Source organism: Cyprinus carpio, chromosome A21 (genome assembly GCF_018340385.1).
Source record: "Cyprinus carpio isolate SPL01 chromosome A21, ASM1834038v1, whole genome shotgun sequence".
Classification (NCBI taxonomy): Eukaryota; Metazoa; Chordata; class Actinopteri; order Cypriniformes; family Cyprinidae; genus Cyprinus; species Cyprinus carpio.
In genome coordinates, this window is record NC_056592.1 from 19,209,833 (window position 1) to 19,229,690 (window position 19,858).

The 19,858-nt window shown below is 39.2% G+C and overlaps 1 protein-coding gene across 1 annotated transcript in view; it reads right to left on the reverse strand.

The window, feature by feature from the left end:
* ubtd2 (ubiquitin domain containing 2) overlaps positions 1–19,858 on the reverse strand; it is a 93,683-nt gene that overhangs the window by 32,754 nt on the left and 41,071 nt on the right. The window contains exon 2 of the mRNA XM_042711198.1: positions 16,257–16,493. Coding sequence (XP_042567132.1) covers positions 16,257–16,493 — 237 coding nt within the window. The remainder of the gene's footprint in view (positions 1–16,256; positions 16,494–19,858) is intronic.

Here is a 19,858-nt window from a genome sequence, read left to right on the forward strand (position 1 = left end):
GTCATCAGCGCAGAAACCATGATCCACTTACTATACATAATCCATTGCGATTTATTTGTTATTAAATAAACTTACGTTTCGCCAGATTGCCCTTCATTCAAGTCTTCGGTTTACCCGCGCTCATAACATTGGCACATAATCAGTTCAGAATCAATCAACAAAAAAGAACCAGTTCAGTTCAGACGTGCTGTGTGTCAGTCTGCTTCACGCTGAATCACGCATGCGCAGTATCATCAGCTCCTTGGTTCTCAAATCGGACGCGTCCGACAGAAATGGTTCTCGGTTCAGTGTACTGGTGATCCGAAAACCTATGCAACCGGTTCTTGACTCGAGAACGAGAACCGCTCTACTTGGCACGCTGCAGTTCAGTATCATCAGCTGTTGCGCTTCTTGTCCGGTGAGTGACTACATTTCGCCCATTTAAAAATAATAAATGCGCGTCCTTGAAAGCGCACCGTTTTCTAACGTAGCCTATTTACTTTAACTTCTTATGTAATAATATTAATGGTATGATGTTTCAGATGCGTCATCAGATGCGAAATTACAAAACATATACATATATTTAATTGTTTTTTCAAAATTATCACTAGGGACAGTTTGGCAGTCGCTGGACATTGGTAGGGACATGTCCCTGGCGTCCCCCCCCCCCCTAATTCTACGCCCCTGCGCTACGCTGAGCATTTACTACTTTTAAAAATGCTGGTCAAGAAGCGGGTCGGGAACAATATTTTCTTTTTCTTTTTTTGCAGTCCGAGTTGCGGGCGGGTTAGTTGAAAACGTCGGTCGGGTGCGGGTTGTTTATACATTGACCCGCGCATCACTGCAAGGCTGCACTTTCATGAGACTCTATTCGCGTCACAATTTACTTTTACTCACACCATTAAAAAAAAAAAAAAAAAAAAAAAAAAAAAAAAAATAATAATAATAATAATAATAATACAATACAAATTAAATAATAATAAAGACAATTAAAGAAAAAAAAAAAACCTTGAACAAAAGTTGTGAGAAATCAAGAATAATAGGCTAAAACTGAGACATGAAAAATTATAAATCGTACAAAAAGTAGGATATTAAATTAGAATGTTAAGATTACATTTAAGGAAGTGTGCATTATGCCATAAAAAATAAAACAATTGAAAAGGTGGCTTATTGTTGAGTGTTAAAGGCTAGGCCTTGTTCTAACACATATTTTGGCACTATAGTCACATTAATGTTAAAAATTATGAAAGTCTTGAAACTTGAATTTAATAATTCACCGATGTATTTCAGCAGGTCACACATACTTATTCATTATCTGGCCTTTTTTAACACATTTTATACCCGTTGTAATGATGGTTCTGAGGCACGGAGATCCATTCGCAGCTTTATTAAAGAGCAGAGTCAAACAGGAGGAGATCAAATAACAACAACAGGGGTTTCAGAGAGAAATCCAAACTCATGAACGGGTGTACCAGGCAGAGGTCAGGGGAGGCTGCAGAGAATCAGAGAATCACAATATCAGTCCAAGGTAATACACAGGGAATCAGGAAACAGGGGAGAAACACTCAGTAATGTAGCCGGGGCAAAACAAGACTTCACAATGACAGAGTTTTTTGACTGCCTAAATAGGTCACTGAAATGAGGAACACCTGTGCAGGCAATCAGTCTGAGGTGCGGTGTGAATTGTGGGAAATGTAGTTCAAACTAATGCTCAGGAGAGTGTTCCCTCTGGTGGTGTTCAGGGAGGGCCACAGAGGCCAGATTCGTGACACTCATATACAGAGCCCATGACATGCTGAAAATTATGTCCATGAATTAAGAAATTTAATTAATTAATCTTTTTACCATTCCTTTGTATTAATTAAAATGTGTTTAAATAATAATAAATTAAAAAAATAATAATAATATGGTTTCGTATACAGAGTTTGGGTGTGTAGGATATTGGGGGAATCTGTAAAATGTAAAAAAAAAAAAAAAAAATTTGTTATATTGGTTAAACTATAAAAAATAAAATATAAAAAAATTTATTTAGAAAATACAACTTATGGTTTGTGTCATTTGTTTAAAAAAAAAGAAATCAGGTAGAGCCCTGCACGGGCCTCAAATCTAAGCTTTATAGCCGGTCCTTGGCAGCATATTCTCAGCCCGAGTCTGACTGGAGCCCGTGTCTTTTCTCTCTCGCTTCCTAATTAGCTGCTGTTGCAGCTATTAAAATAGTTTAGATTTGTTTTTAATTGCTAAGTTATTTTCTTTTAGTTAGTTTCTTATTGTTTCATTATTAATTAATTTAGAAAAATGTTTGAATTTTTTTTTTAGTTTGTTAAATTCAAGTTTTGTTGTTGTTGTTTGAGTGACGACCATGTTTGATCAATTTAGCCTTAAAAGTGCACTATTAGGCGTATATCTAGCTTTTGCGTGAGAGTGGAAGTTGAAGCACGCTTATTAATGCACGGAGGCATCAATGCAATCACTTCATTCTGTTCTTCATAACAGTGGAAACAACTTGAATACACATGCGTTATGGATATGACAAAAAAAAAAAAAAAAAGAAAGACAGAGTTTTTGGGAGACATATTTTGTAGACTTTCTGTGATTTACAATGTACAAACCAGAAGAACAATATCTGCAGAATGGAGAAGGGTTGACCATTCACAAAACATAAAATATAAATTTTATTTAAATTTTCGTTTTTGTGTTTCAGAGGAAAAATCAATGTTAAGGATGTGTCATCTCTTCGTTATGGACCGTTCTGAAAGCAGAATTTATGCAAACGCGTATAAAATGCTTTAAAAACTTTAACAAAGATGTCTAGACTGAGTGGCAACGTCCCACTCTCTCTCGTGAAGCCAACAAGGAAGTAACTAAAACTGCAATTCATCGACAGGCCGCTTGAAGAAAAAAACATGTTTACAGCCTGGTTCAAAAAATTATTTTGGTCTATATAGCTAATTTTGCCCTTCCTGACAACTGTGAGGGGGGGTGAATTTTTTTTATAACTCATCCGTTTAAATTATATTAAGCCTTAAAATTCTGCATAATTAGGGGCATGGCCACTTGAGTGACAGGTGGATTGCCGCTGCTGACACTGCTGTAGCGCTAGGTGGGCGTGGCTTCAGCAACCAGCTCCCGCCTTTTTGCCCATTTTCGATTATCCGGGAGAGTCATGCGGAGACGTGCTGCCAAGATGGCAACGGCCTACTTTGCACACTCTGAGCTTCAAAAACGCTCTTCAGGAGTCTACAGGTGACATCACGGACACTACGTCCATGTTTTTATACAGTCTATGGTCTAGACTCTAGAGGGTATTTACCCCTTTGCGGTCAAGGATCATCAGCGATCCCAGATTATTGTTGTTTCACTTTCACAGCACGTTAAACATCACACTCTGGACAAACTGTGCAATCAGTAGAAAGATTAAAGACTCTAGTTTCGATATTTGACCACCTATTAAAATATTGTTGATAAAACATTGTTGCAGTAACAGTAATTTATAGTATATTTGGAGAGATTTTGAATAGAAATTCACCACACATTCATATTCAGTCACGTCAGCAGCAGTTTATTTGTGTTCACCTAGATTCACTGAACAGTGTCAATAAGGGATTATAGTCCAAATATGCATGTACATTGAGATATATAGATATATTTACTCATGTTTACTTCATATTTCTTCTGACAGAATCATAATTTCTATTAATTTTCCACTGATTTACGCGATCTGATGATAATTAGCCGCTCTCAGCACTGTCTCAGTGTGTGCACTCCTCCGTGTTCGTGCTGTTACTCAGACAAACCCTGATTCGTCCATGGCCTTGTCAATCTTTTGTGTCTCATAACAAGACAACGTGTCATCATGTCACATGCTTCTTTCACTCTTCCGCGTTGATATCTGACCACAACAACACAGAGAAACATCTCAGTTACGTATGTAACCACGGTTCCCTGAATAGGGAACGAGATGCTGCGGTGACGTCACCGTATGGGAACACCTCTCGGTGTGACGAATGTCTGAAGCCCTATTACCATCCCGCCAATCCTATTGGCCAAATACCATCCACCGCAATCCTATGCGTACGGCTTCAAATACCCTGAGTGCTGCGGCACCGCCGCTCAGATTTCACTGAATACGTCAAGGTATGGAACGCTGCCGGGGACCGCGCATCTCATTCATAAGGGAACACGTGGTTACATACGTAACCGAGATGTTTTCCCTTTCATAGGTCACTTCGATGCTGCCGGTGACGTCACCGTATGGGAACCCTATACCATAACGCCTGACGTACCTGATAGCTGGGATCCAAGGAAGTATCTGCTCAAGCGGAGAGAACCCGGGAGCCAGGAGCCGTCCTCACATCCAGACTGTAAAACTTGATAAAAGTGCTCGGTGAGGACCATCCTGCCACAGCAGAGTTAACATCCATAGAAGATCCACTGAGAAAAGCCTGTGAAGAAGCCACTGCTCTCGTGGAATGAGCTCTAACTCCTAAGGGCGAAGCGAGTCCGCGCACCTCACAGGCTAAAGATATTGCCTCCACCAGCCAATGGGACATACGTTGCTTTGTGACAGCATGGCCTCTATTCTTGTGTCCGAAACAGACAAACAGCTGGTCAGACTCACGCCATGGGGCTGTTCGAATCAACATAAGTCTTCAGCGCTCTGACAGGGCAAAGACTCAGATCTCCTGACCCCGCCTCTGCAGGGGGTAAAGCCTCCAAGATCACTTGTTGAAAGTGAAAAGGGTTCGAAGCGACCTTAGGGACATAATTAGGCCTCGGTCGCAGCAATACTTTCACAGAGCTTGGTGCAAAATCCATGCATGAGGGCGAAACAGAAACAGCCTGTAAATCCCCAACTCTCTTGAGGGAGGATAAAGCCACAAGAAGAACTGTCTTTAAAGTCAGGATTTTATCCGGTATAGTTTCCAAGGGCTCAAACGGATGCCCTGATAAACCTTGCAACACAATGGATAAATCCCATGAAGGAACTCGCACAGGGCGGAAAGGCCTCAGCCGTCGCGCACCCTGTATAAAACGAGAGACCAGTGGATGACGGCCCACTGAAGGACCATCTATATATATACACGTGGTTAGCTGAAATGGCTGCCACGTAAACTTTCAGAGTGGCTGGCGTTACTCCATCAGAGAAACGGTCTTGAAGGAACTCCAGTACTGAAGCCACTGGGCAGGTAAACCGGATCCCATATTACGAATTCCACACCAGGCTGTAAAACAGTTTCCATTTAAAAGCATATAAGCGTCTCGTAGAAGCTGCCCTAGAATTCATTATAGTCTCGGTGGTTTCAACAGAAAAGACCGGGACATATTAACTCACTCTGCTCAGAGGCACGCCCACAGCTTCCATAGATCTGGCCTTGGGTGCCAAATCATTCCCTGTGCTTGCGATAGTAAGTCCTGTCTGAGGGGAATCTCCCATGGAGAGCCCGCTAACAGACTGACCAGATCCGCAAACCACGGCTGTGTGGGCCACCACGGAGCCACCAGCAGCAGCTGCTCCACTCTGTCCAGCCGTATCCTTGATAACACCGCTGGAATTAGACGAATTGGGGGAAAAGCATACAAGCTGGTTCTGGGCAAATTGTGTGCTAACGCGTCCAAGCCTAGGGGCGATGGAGGGCCATAGAGTCACAGCGGGCACATGCTTGACGCGAATAAGTCCACTCTTGCTTCTCCAAATATTTGCCATAAAAGGCTTACCGTTTGGGGGTGCAACCTCCATTCCCCCTGCTCCAGAGTCTGTCTGAAGATTGAGAAGAATATTTCTCGCCAGCCTGCACATGGAGCGAGAGCGTAATCCTCCTTGATGATTCAGATACGACACAACTGCTATGTTGTCCGACCTGACTAGGACATGACGGCTGATCAGCAGATTCTAGAAATACTGGAGAGCTAGAAAAACCGCCAGTAATTCCAACCTGTTTATATGCCAACCGTGTTGTGTCGCCGTCTATACTCCATGAGCTGGGCGTCCTTGACAAACAGCTCCCCAACCGGTCAAAGACGCGTCCGTCGTGACAGTCTCTCGGGAAGCACAAATCCCCAGCCGAACTCCAGCTAGAAGGAATTTGGTTGACATCCATTGTCTTATTGACATAACACATCTCCGTGTCACCGAAATCGTCCGATGCGGAAGACAACGGGGTGAAATGTTCCGGCTTTTCGTCCACCACTGAAATGGGCGCATATGAAGTAAGCCCAGACAGATTACAGGGGATGCCGCTGCCATTAGACCTAAAAGTCTGAGGCACAAACTCACCGTCACTGTGCGACCTACTTTGAAGTGACGCATGCATGACGCGAGAGACTGAGCACGCGGGAGAGATAGTCTTGCTGTCATCGCGTGAGAGTCCAAGTCTATTCCCAGAAAGGTTATCCGTTGAGAGTGAATTAAAACACTCTTCTGGAAATTCGTGCATAAGCCCAGGCTGTTTAGATGATTCAGCACAAGATCCCGGTGAGAGTGTGCTTGAGTCTGCGATTGTGCTAACACCAGCCAATCGTCTGAGTAATTCAACACGCGAACGCCCTGGAGCCGCAACGGGGCCAGAGCTGCGTCCATGCATTTTGAAAAAGTTTGGGGAGCCAGGGCTAAGCCAAAGGGAAGAACGTGGTATTGATACGCTTTGCCCTCTAAAGCGAATCTGAGGAACTTCCTGTGTCTCTTGATGATCTGAATATGAAAATATGCATCCTTCAGATCGATCGTGACAAACCAGTTGTTTGGTTGAATCTGAGACTAAATAGACTTTACCGTTAACATCTTGAATTTGCTCGTCCTGATTGCAAGATTCAAACGGCGTAGATCCAAAATGGGTCGCAAACCGCCTTTTTTTTGGTACAACAAAATAGCGGCTGTAAAAACCTGACTCCATCTGAGAGGGGTGTACTTCTTCTATAGCCCCTTTGCTCAGCAGAACTGACATCTCTTGCCGCAGCACCGCGATTTCCTTTGGCTTCACAACCGTTGGAAGAATTCCACGGAAAGGAGGCGGGCCTTTTCGAAACTGAATGGTGTATCCGTGACGAATTGTGCGTAACACCCATTGTGAAATGCCGGGCAAGCGTTCCCACGCGGCCCGAAATAACGTCAGTGGTTTCAAGATTTCCGCCTTCTGCAATGTTTTCATACACGTTAAAATGTCCGGGCACGGAAGGCTCGCGGCGTCCGTAAGCAGGGGAAGTGCATGCGTCAAAGTCATTGCGTCTCGTTGTGTATAATCCTGAAGCGTGTCCACGGCAGGAATTAATCCAACAAGATGAACATCGGGCTCTGCCGCTAGCGAAAAAGCGGCGGCTGTGTGAGCCGTCATAAATGGGCCGTCTTTGCCAGACCCTTGAACCATCCCTCGGATTCTGTAGGCTGAATTGCGCAGAGTGTCTGAGGGAACGCTCGACATGGTAGCTCGATCCAATGCTGCTCGAAGCGCCCTTTGCGGCGAGACAGTCAATGTTTGAGCGTGGGGACTGCAGTGAGAGGATTGGATGCGCAAAAACGGTCCAACAGCGCTCTCTAGTGGAGGGCACAGTCCCTGGCAAGCAGCGAGAATATCATGAGCTGCTATTAGGGGCACGAGAACGAGAGGCATTAGCCGTCGAGCTCAGGTCTACCCTTTTTTGCTGTCGCTGGCGGAGCCGGTGGAAAAGCCTTAGGACCTGCCAATCCTTACGACAGTCAGAAAACGGGGAGTCCATAGGTGAAGCCTCTTCTCAACCTGAGGCAACTCAGTTGGCGTGAGAGAGAGGTTGAGTCGAGAACGCTGCGGGCACGCTGCGCCGTTCATGATTCTCCTGGGCCTGCGATTATATCAGCTGGCGGAAGCTAAACTCTCATCGGCTGATTGTAAGTTTCGCTGCCCTAATTTTTTCCACCACCAAAGTGACTGCCTCTCGAAACAAACCGTCCTTAGAAACAGGGGCGTCCATGAAGAGAAAAGATTTGTCCTTTTCTTTGATGTCGGTGAGATTAAGCCAGAGATGTGTCTAAATCTCAACCGTTATCAATCCAGCCATATGAAAGGCCCACTGCTCGAGCAGTATGTTTGGTAGCGCGTAGCGCCAAATCCGTTGCTCGCCGCAGCTCTTTCACAGCCTCGGGTGTGGATAACCCTCCCCCTCGTCAAGTTCCTTTTCCTTTACATAAGCCACTTGGTAGGCCTGAAGGACCGCCATAGAGTGGAACGATGCGGCCGCCTGGCCTGCAGCCATGTAAGATTTCCCAATGAGGCTGGACGTGACTCGACATGCCTTAGAAGGAAAAAGGGGACGAGACTTCCATACCGTGGCCGAATTAGGCGCGAGATGTTCGGCGAGAGTCTCTTCCACCAGAGGCATCGCTGCATAGCCACGGTTCGCCATGTCAGAAATGGTGGCGAAATCCGCAGCTGCAGCGTTAGTAATGCGCGCCGAGTAAGGCTGTTTCCAGGACCTCGAAACCTCCTGGTGGAGGTCCGGAAAAAAAAGGCAAGGGCCTTCGGGGCTGCGCAGGTGTACGACTAGTCAGAAAACGGTCGTCCAGCTTCGATGAAGGTTGGGCCTCGGCCTTCTCAACCTCCCAATTCAGTCCCAGCTTACCCACCGCGTGAGAAACCACGTCCAACAGCTCGCTGTAGGAGGGGAAACACGCTTCTCAAATGACAAAATAAAAAGGTTTCTGCTCATGAGTCTTTAATAATTTATTAATATACTGTTTTTTTGTCGGCTACAAGATGAAATTCATGTGCTAACTCTCATCAATATATATCAATCATGTAAGTGAGGCATCCCAATTTTAAGTTATTTCATTATCAGGAAAAAAATCAAGTGATCGCGAGGGCGCCTCCCTGTCATGCATGCGCATTAATAATTTTCCGCAAAAACACTTGAATATGAATAGTAATAGAGCACATTTCTTTTAGGTTACAGTATTGGATCCACATTAAAAATAATGTGTCTACATCTGAGACAGATGCATAACCTGTAAATTTGACGTTTTAAAATGATCTAACGGCCGATGCCGCTCCAATTCATTTATCATTTGTTGTTCTTGATCAAGATTTATCATATCTATGACTCTCATAAACTTGTTTTAATAAATCTATTTTGCATTAAATTATAAAGATACAAAGCAGGTTAAGTTAAATAATGTACAAATAATTATAAAATGCTATAGACTGCGAATAAGAGTGCAGTTTTTACATTTTGCATATGCATTACAAAGATTTATAATGAATTATTTTTCATTGTAATTAATTATTATTATTATTATTATTATTTATTTTTTGTGAGTTTTACTTAAATTGTATGAAAGCGAGTAAAGAAGGCTTCTTTTTTAAAATCAAGTTGTCAATTAATGAAACTTTTTTTTTTTTTTTTTTTACATCGTGTACACTTTAGGGGTTGACTAGTCGCTGATGACTTCATTAATGAACTAATTCTGGAAGTCTGGAGCTGTGTGCACAGCTATGGCATATTACACAGTGCTGCCCACATGGCTATTGCTCCAATAACTTTATCAGTTCTTTTGTCTTTGGGTCGTTTTATTTCTCACAGATTTCTGCTCGTTCTAAATCAGATATAGATAAAGTAGCACAGTAAAGATTACATTTATATGAATGCATTAGTTAGAGCGATTGCGTGTGTGAATTAATTCTACATGGCAGCGTCTCTCTACTAGTAGTGACACTGTGGGATTTAGTTATTAAGAAATATATGCTTGAACTTTTCAGTTTCTAAGCTATTTTATTGAGGAATCACAGTACAAATATTTGGAACGTGACTTATTCTGGTGCGACCTTATTTTCAGAACAAACACTATTTACTTGAAGAGTACAGTACATTTCCGCGCTGAATGATTCTGTGCGCGCGCCATCTGCACGCGTGATTTATGCACTTTGTAGTACATTTCCGCGCTGAATGATTCTGTGCGCGCGCCATCTGCACGCGTGATTTATGCACTTTGTTGATAAGTTTAAACAGCCGTTTTATTAATCCGTTTATTAATCCGTTTTCAGCGGTTTTAAACCACCATTTCTTTAGGATAATATAACATGATTCATATTATATAAACAATACTGCTCACCTGTTAAATGTTTCAAATATAAAATATGGTGTAATGCTGTGTAGCTTAGAGTAAATATAAGCACAGGCTCATAGGCAGGCCCGGACTGACTAATCGGGAGCACCGGGAGGATTCCTGGTAGGCCGGTCTGTTTTTTGGCCATGAGGGCCAGTGTTGTTATGCCACTGGGTTGAACTAGGCTGTTCCTAGGCTGCCTGCATAGCAACCCCACTCTTTTTATTTATTATTTTCTCGCAGCCCATATTATTATTTTCGCCAGACCATTTCAGTAACAAATTCTCAATTGATAATTAATCATTATTTTTGTGCAAATCATTGTTTTATTTGTGAACATAGGTGTTTGTAGAAGACTTCAAGACCAAGCGGAATCCTCTGCCGGCTGCGGGACTCACAGCGAGCGGGACTCGCACTAACTGCACCCTTCACTGTCTGCTTTTTTTAATTTACAAAATCAGTTTGGGTGAATGCAAACAACTTATTGATTATGAGCCAAACATCCAGCATGGCAAGAAAACATTTAATCTACTCGAGGGAAGACGTCTTTCATTGTAAGTTAATGCTGTTAAATAGTTTTCTTTAACTGAAAAATATACATTTTCATTCATTCAAAGGCTATAGCTGCAATAGTATTTTATTCCAAAACTTTAAGTTCCATAAAAAAAAAAAAAAAAATTGCTTGATTGACTGACATTTCATAGACCTTCAGTTACGCTTTCAAATTTCATGCCATTTGTAATTTCACAGTATTTTCCGCCTCCTAAATTACACGTGTGAAGTCACAATTCTATAATGGTACAAGTTTACTAAAAAAATGAAAATGTCACAGTACCAGGGTGTTAAGTTTTAATTTTTTATTTGTATATTTTTGTATTTAATTTATATTTTTTTTTATGTTGTTAAAATTATTCTTACAATTGTTTTTATTTTTGAGAAGTGTGAAGTCACAATTCTATAATGGAGTCCCTTATTCTGAATCCCTTATGCGTTTCTTGAAAAGAACAAACACTTGCGGTTTTCTTCAAGAGTACTTGAATAATTTCACATCTATTGTTTCTTAAAGAATAAAGGATAAAGACATCACCAGATTGGTTCTGTGGCTCTAACAAGTCATGTGGTCACCGTTTCATTTGAGTAAAAACTGGTGCTGGCCCACCTGAAGGACATTACTGGACCCTTGCTGGATTTCCTCATTCAAGTTTGACTACAGAGCAAAAGGTCTGACTTCATTGAATAAACATGAGCACTGCACGTTTAAAAATCAAAACCGATGCGGGTGTTTTTATATCACTGTATTTCAGAAGGAAACCAACTGTATTTAGAAAATTTTCGATTTCATTTTCATTTCATTTTGCATGTAATGCTTGATAAGGCAGCGTTTGTGAGCTCAGCGCTGCTTTGCAGCCGTCACCGGAGAATCCTGTATCTCTCTCGCTCTTAAAGCGCCTCCTGCTGGCGGAAAATTAATTTGAATATATACGTATATATGGGTGCGGGGTGGGAAAAGGCTGTGGGAAACACTGCAACCCGTTAAAATAAAAGTTCATTTTTACATAAAGGCATTGTGCTAGAAATATTACTATTATTTAGTAGAATGTATGTGATACTGCTACTACTATTGAAAAAAAATATTAAAACTTTATTTTTTAAAGAAATAAATCACACAATATTTCTTCCATGTTTTAATTTTAATAGCAAATCCCCTTTATTTAACAAAAAATTAAATGTGTTTAAATGTCATTAATTAAAAGACAAATTAAATTTGGGTGAAACTTGTTTACTGTTTTTCATAATTATATTACTTGTAGAAAAACTTTAAACACAATTGTAAATAAGTATAAAGAATGCCATTGGTTTTATTTGTAGTGATAAAAAGTGTGGTATTTTTTTAATTAGCATATTTTTGTGTTTTGCTTTGGTACCGAAATTGGTACCGAGAACCGTGGAATTTCACTGGTATCGGTACCGAATACTGAAATTTTGGTACCGTGACAACACTATTCTGAATAATAATTATTTTATTTTATTTATTATTACTATTTTTCAGGCTAAAGGAGAGCAGGTTCAATCTCTAAGCTTTTGGTTCAGTCGGCCTTTTAGGGACATGTCATGTGTTGAAGTGGACTGGTCACGCATCAACATTTGTTTCTTTTGTTTATGCAGACCTACACTCTCGGAAATGTGCAGTCTGCTTTGGCTTTTGTACATAGTTGTTTGTTGTTCCTTTTTCTTGTTTTTTTTTTTTTTCTATGCCCTTCAACAGACATCAATACTTTTATTTATTTAGCTTCTCTTTTAAAAGGATCTAGGTGGATTGGTATCTAGGATACATACTAACCTTTACATGTCACTGGCAGTATGGTTTTGCTTTTGTTTCTCTTCACGTAGATATAATCTTGACATTGTGAGCACACAATGCAGGTTCTGAATATCTTATCATTGAATATGAATGGCCTAAGGTCTCCTATTAAACGTACCCGGATATTAGAATATTTGCAACGTAAATCGATTTCCTGTGCCCTGACAGAAGAATCCCATTTAAAACAATGCGATGTGGCACATTTTCAAAACAAGTATTACAAACTGGCAGCCTTCTCTTGTGCTCATAATAAAACTAAGGGGATGCTTATCATAGTCGATAGGTTACATTTAACTATTGAACATACCGGGACTGATGATGAAGGTAGATTTGTTTTTATACGCTGTAAAATACAAAATGACAGGTTAGCACTGGTCTCCATTTACTGCCCGGCCATTTTTCACAAATATTTCAAATATATTACTTGAGCAGATTGATTGTCCTTTAGCGATGGGTGGTGATTTTAATGCTGTTTTAAATCCTGCACTGGATAAATCTCACCCTGATACTACAGGTAACCCATCCTCTAAATTATTGAATAAATTTATCGCTGAACTTAATGTATTCGATCTTTGGAGACTCCAGAATACTACATCACTTTTTTTTCTAATAGACATAAGACTTTCTCAAGGATAGATTAGATATTTCTCAGCCCATCTCTAATTTCATCTTATTCTTCTATCTCTATATTACCAATTTTATTGTCTGATCACTCTGCAGTGTTATGTAATGTTCACCTTGCCAACATTAAGAGCAAGGCCCCTAGATGGCGTCTTAAGACATCATTACTAAACAATCAGACATTCATTAATTTGCTAAACAATCATATAAAGGAGTTTCTCGAAATTAATATATCTTGTGATGTAGACCCACAAATATTGTGGGAAATGTCGAAGTGTGCAATACGAGGATTCTGTATATCTTTTTCTTCTGCTCTTGCCAAAGCGAAAACCTGCCAGTTTACACAATTAGAAAAAAAGATCCAATTATTAAAAAAAACTTACAAAAACAAACTTTTTCTGATCAGCGAGCTACATGATTGTCCTCCTTGAAAGAGGAATATGACTTACTTTCACAATCAAAGGCAGATATTATTTTACATAGGACAAGGCAAAAGTATGATTTCGAATCGGAGAGACTTATTGGCCCTCAGGTTGAGGGAATGATAGTCTAAGGCATACATCAGTGCAATAAAATCTTCAGATGACCAGGTAACCACAAATCCTATGTTAATTAACAACATATTTAAAGGCTTTTACACAAATCTGTACAAAGCCGAAACCGATTTTGATGTGTCAGTTTGTAGAGCGTATTTGGACAAATTTGAACTCCCTCGGATCACACAGATTGATAAAGACTCTTTGGAGGCCCTGTTAAGTTTGGAGGAGCTCCATGAAGCACTAAAAAGCCTTCAGAAGGGCAAGTCACCAGGCCTAGATTGCCTTCCTCCTGAATTATATTTAGAAATATGGGATGTGGTAGGGACACTCATGCTTGATACATTTAATTTTCCAGTCGAGTATGTTCTGCAGTGTTTTGGTTTTGGTGGACATTACATTTCTATGATTAAGACCCTCTACCACTCACCTGAGGCATCAGTCTTAGCTGGTAATATTACCCCCCCACCCCCACCACTGTCCCCTTTACAAGGTGGAAGGGGGCAGGGATATCCACTTTCCCCTTTACTGTTTTGTTTATCCCTTGATCCACTAGCACAAGCCATTAGCAAATCTGACGTTCCACCTATTAAGATTCATGACCACAATTATATTATTACATTTTACCCTGAAATTATATTATATTTAGATCATTTTGATATGTCAATAACCGGTATAATTAAGGAATTTGACCATTAACAATGTTAAAGTTAACTTTCCTATCCCCTCATTCATTCCTATTAAAGATTATTTCTTTTTTTGGGGTATTACCATATATAAAGACATTCATAAAATTGCCAGAAACAATTTTAATAACATTTATTCAAGATCAGAAGTGATACTTGAAGATGGAATAATCTTAAATTCTCTCTTCAAGGCAAAATCTCCACAGTCAAAATGAATGTTACCTCTGCTTAATTTTCTTTTTTCTATGTTGCTGCTTTCCCCTCCTCCAGGTTACTTTAAGGAGATCAATTCCATACATTCCCAGTTTGTCTGGAATGGTAAATGACCCAGAATAAAAATTGTCACATTGCAGCATCCTTACAGGAGGACTGGCTGTACCAAATTTTGAATTATATTATTTGTCATTCCAACTTTATGCTCTTCATATTTGGGTTGATCCTCAATCTAAAGCTTCATGGAGAGTAATTGAAGCTGACAAGGTTAAACCACAAAGGCTCCAAGACATTTTATTTGCTAGCACAGGAAATAAAAATGATAAATATTAATTTAGCCCGGTTGTGGCCAATTCTATTAGGATCTGCAAAAGAGTGGAACGTCTGATGGGAGGACCTTTCAAATTTTGTAACAACACACCCTTATGGCACAACTTTAATTTTTTATGTGGAAATCAGCTATTCGTCCTACCCTCTTGGTCTACATTGGGCATAAACACATGTGGTGACTTTTATGATAACCAAGGACTCTGCTCATTTCAAGAACTAAGAACTAAGTTTTGCTTACCAGCATCATCATATTTTGTCTTTTTTCAGTTACGTTTTGCTCTCAAGGCCTATGGATTTCACTGGGCATCCCCATTTCCTCTCATCCTATGTGGGATTGGATTGCACCATCCTTTTTTTTTGCCAATCTGTTTTTTTAATATACAGCAAACTTAATGATCACACTGCAAAGCCTCTTTTCTATTACACATATATGGAATTGTGAATTAACAGATTTTGACTTATCGGTCGACTGGGAGAGGGTGTGGTCTAATCTTAACTTCTAAAAACTAGGCTCATCATCTTATCCATTTCAAAGTCATCCATAGACCATACATAACTCCTTACAAGAGGTTTAAAATGAAACTGTAATAAACCTATAACTGTCATATCTGTAACATGGTATCATCAGGTACTTTTCTAAATTTCTTCATTAAAGAAGAGAATGTTGTTTGCTGGTTTTACAGCTGCAAAGAAGACAATAATACAAAATTGGTTTACTCCGCACATGTGTGCAAAAACATTTTGGATTCATAGCCTCTTTATAATAGTGACTTGTGAATGTACAACAGCACATTAACAAGGCTAAACCTTCTACCAATGATGCATGGCAATGTTTTTCTTCCAAAATTATAGACTATATAATAGGGCTGTCAAATGATTAATCACGATTAATCACATCCAAAATAAAAGTTTTGTTTACATAATATATGTATGTGTACAGGGGTATATTTATTATTTATATATAAATACACACGCATAAATTATATGTTTAGAAAATATTTACATGTATATACATTTATATATTTATATTCTTATATTTTATATTATATATAAATATATTTAATATATAAACATAACATATTCTTCTTAAATATATACATGCATGTGTGTGTATTTATATATACATAATAAATATACACAGTATACACACATATATTATGTAAACAAAAGTTTTATTTTGGATGTGATTAATCCTGATTAATCATTTGACAGCCCTACTATATAAAGGAATGACCATAAAAATGTGTTTTTTCTTCTTCTTCTTCTTTCAGATTGTAAAAATACTGATTTGTCTGTTGCTCCCCCTTCCCTGTTTTATTTGTTTGAATGGATGTTGTTTTGTTGAATTAAAGATAAAAATGTTGATAAAACCAGCTTTATACATAATGAGAAATCATAGTATGTATTACTATGCTACAAAACACGCTGGTCTACCAGCATCTGTGACGTGTGCCTCTTACCGTGTGGTAATGTTATGCTGGCGCCATCAATTATGGCTTGAGCAAGTTCATGGTCATTGCTCTCAAAGGCCTGGGCAGCCGCCTTAAGTGCATCCCAAATTTCCTTGCGGCCTTCAAAAGCCGGTGCCGTATCCCAGAATTCATCACGCTTGCTGCGCAGCTGCCCATCAGTCATTGGGTAGTCGCTCTTCCATTTGGGCTTCTCTCTCTTCAGGGGCTGGTTTCGCCCCAGTGCAACTGCAAAACAGAGACAAACAGATCAAGATCCAACAGGATGTTTAAGATATGTACCATAACTGTATGCCAATAATGTAATAAAGCAAATGATGTAAATGTGAATGCCTGAAACCTCCTTTAATCTGGCAAAAGCACTGTAATATAGTGACACAGTTCTCGCTGCTTATATAAAATGCTAGCAACAGCAATATAACAACAAAAGACATCCATCCATCCATTTTCCATATCACTTTATCCTCTGCAGGGTTGTATGGGGCTGGAGCCTATCCCAGCATCTCGGGCCACAGGCGGGGGATACACTTAATGGATGGCCAGACCATCACAAGGCTCACAGACACACACATTCACACCTACGGGCAATTTATAGTGTCCACTTCTCCTATGCTGCATGTCTTTGGTTTGTGGGGAAACTGGAGCACCCAGAGGAAACCCACGTAGAGACAGGAAGAACATGCATAACAAAAGACATGTTCAATAAATACATTTATTAGGGGTGTAAAATGATGACAACTTTGTCCATGGCTTAACCAATTAGATTTTAGAGACAATACTATTCAATTATCCTTGATGAGCTGATAGCATATGGTAGACTGAATGCGTTTACTGGAAAACCATGATTTATGTTTGTAAAACCGATATGGTGAAAATAAGAAGGAGGGTTAACAGCAACATCAGCCTGTCAGTAACATCAGCTCCAGATTGTACCCATGAATAGTGGGTAAATAGGCTAAATATGGTACTTGATGAATGTACCATATTAGCAGCAAAAACACATTAGCACCAGGATTGAAAATTAATGAGAAGATAAAGGGGCAAAATATTCTGATTAAAGTGAAATGTGAAAATCAAATGAAAATTGTTGACTGTGGCATAAAATATAAATGTTTTTACACATTTTTTTGGAGCATTGAGCATTATAACCAATCACACGTTTCTGTTGAGTGAATGAATGCAATGGCCAATCAAAGGCGTTTAGTCACCACTGAAAATGCCAGTTTTGTTCAGTATGCTGAATGAACTGAATGTGCACTCTAGCTAATTCTCATCATAAACAACAAAGTGCAGAGACAAACTAAGAGGTTTATTTTGCAATGTAGACAACTTTTGTGATCTATAATGTGAAAATGTATTTTTATTCATTTATTTTTTTGAGTGTGGTTACTCGTTCTAGACTAAAGTCAATGAAGGGAAATGTGAAAACAGTTTTTCATGCTGCTAAAAATGTGGCGTGTGAAGGCTTCATTTTCTTATGTGTAAAATGCATAAAACTAATTTATAAACTTTGTTTATAAAAAGTTTGTTTTGTCTGTGTAGTCAGGATATGAGTTAGCCTGGGTGCCAGCCCGAACCCCACCCACAACATTTTTTGGACGGGAAGTTCGGTCTGGACTCGATCCATTGAGGAGAAAATTATGCTCGGCTCCCAGAAGGCCGAGCCAATCAAATTGCCAGGGCGGGCTTTTATCGATGATGGACAGGCTATCTGCGGTTACGTAAGATAGGGCGTCTTGGAAGGGGTAGGCTCACGATCTCTTTTCTCTGAAGCCTCAGATGAACACGCTTCTTCAGCCTTGTCTCTTTCGTCGTCTTTCCATTTTTTAAAGTTAGTCAAGTCGCGTTGCAACCGTGTAATAAAGTTGAGACAGGGCCGACAAATGCGATATAAGATTTATTTTCATTATTGTCGAGATCTAATCCTAAACAGAGAACTTGTTCGTATATACATGCACCTTTTGTGTTTCTCTCAAAAATGTTATTTGTGCTTTTTACAACAGCGGCAAAGATCGTTTACACTCATTACTTTCCTACTTCTTCCAGTTCCAGCGTGCGTGCGTGCAGTTGAACTCTGTTGACAACTATGCGTCGCTCAACATACGTCACTTACTGCGTTGCTCTGATTGGTTGTAGGTCTATCCAATTGAGTGCAGAGTTTTTTTTTTTTTACTGGTTCGGTTAAGACACGCCCCATAATTCAAGTGCAATGGAGCAGTATCAGACTCACATTCTGCCTAGAATATGAGTATGACGAAGTCAGGCTAGATATGAGTCATTTTTCCAAATAAATTTTTTTTGTATTCTATTTATCAACATTAACAAACATTATTACTATATCAAGAGCAATAAATAAGGAATATTTGACTATGGGCCATTGAATTATTTTCTAATAATTCACCGTACTGGAGTTACGTCAATTATTTTGCTTATACTATGGATACCACGCCTCAAATATTGTTCAGATGTTGTATTTCAAGACACTGACCAGGTATTTGTCCTTAAAACGCTCTTGTGATTAGGATTAATTTCTTATTGTGTGAATTCCAGGTGTCTCTCAAAATGTTTAAGCAGCATCATCCCTACTAATAGTGAAACTGTTCATCTTATTCAAAAAGAGTGCCATTATTATGTCATGTTTGGTTTGATTAAAACAAACTTTGGTGTGATTGCCCTTTAATGCGGTTCTTTGAGTAAGTGTGAATGCTGGTTTTAGAAAAAAAAATCTGATCGTGATTAAACCAGAAAATTAAGTGAACAAAAATTATTTCTGAAGCTTGAGCTCCTAAACATTAGATCACTCACACCCATCATATTAAAAAGGGTTAGAGAGAAGAAATACTGCACCTTAGTTCAATAGTTATACTCAGGTTCTAATGAGAAATACTTGTAACCTAGAGCGTAAATGGAAACAAACTCTCTTAGAGGTGTTTAAAATTGCATGGAAAGAAAGCATATCTCACTACAAAAAGGCGCTAAAAGCAGCTAGGGCCGAAAATTTCTGCAAACTCATAGAAAATAACTAAAACAATCCAAGGTATCTATTCAATACAGTCACCAGACTAACAAATAAAATCACCTGTACTGAATATTCCATCATAATTTAGTATTAACTTTATGAATTTCTTCACCAAGAAAATTAAAACTATTAGAAATACAATTGTAAATGTACAACATTTGACTGTGTTTTATGATCTAGCCTCTGTTACTGCCCCTAAAGAACAATTACAACTTTACAACTATAGGACAAGAACTAAATAAATAAAATTTATAAATAAATAAATATTAAATCAATAAAAACTAAATCATTACAACTAAACCAACAACATGTTTACTAAATCCCATTCCCACTAAACTATTGAAAGAGTTGTTACCTGTAGCAGAAGAGCCTCTTCTCAATATTATTAATTAATCTTTATCTCTAGGTCATGTTCCAAAACCATTTAAGATGGCAGTTATTAATAGGTGTGCAGTTTTATTTATATAATATGAATTTATGTGTTATATTATCCTAAAGAAATGGTGGTTTACTTTACATTGGAGCATTACAAGTGGTAGCCTATTTTAGTGACCTAGGCTACATGGATTTATAT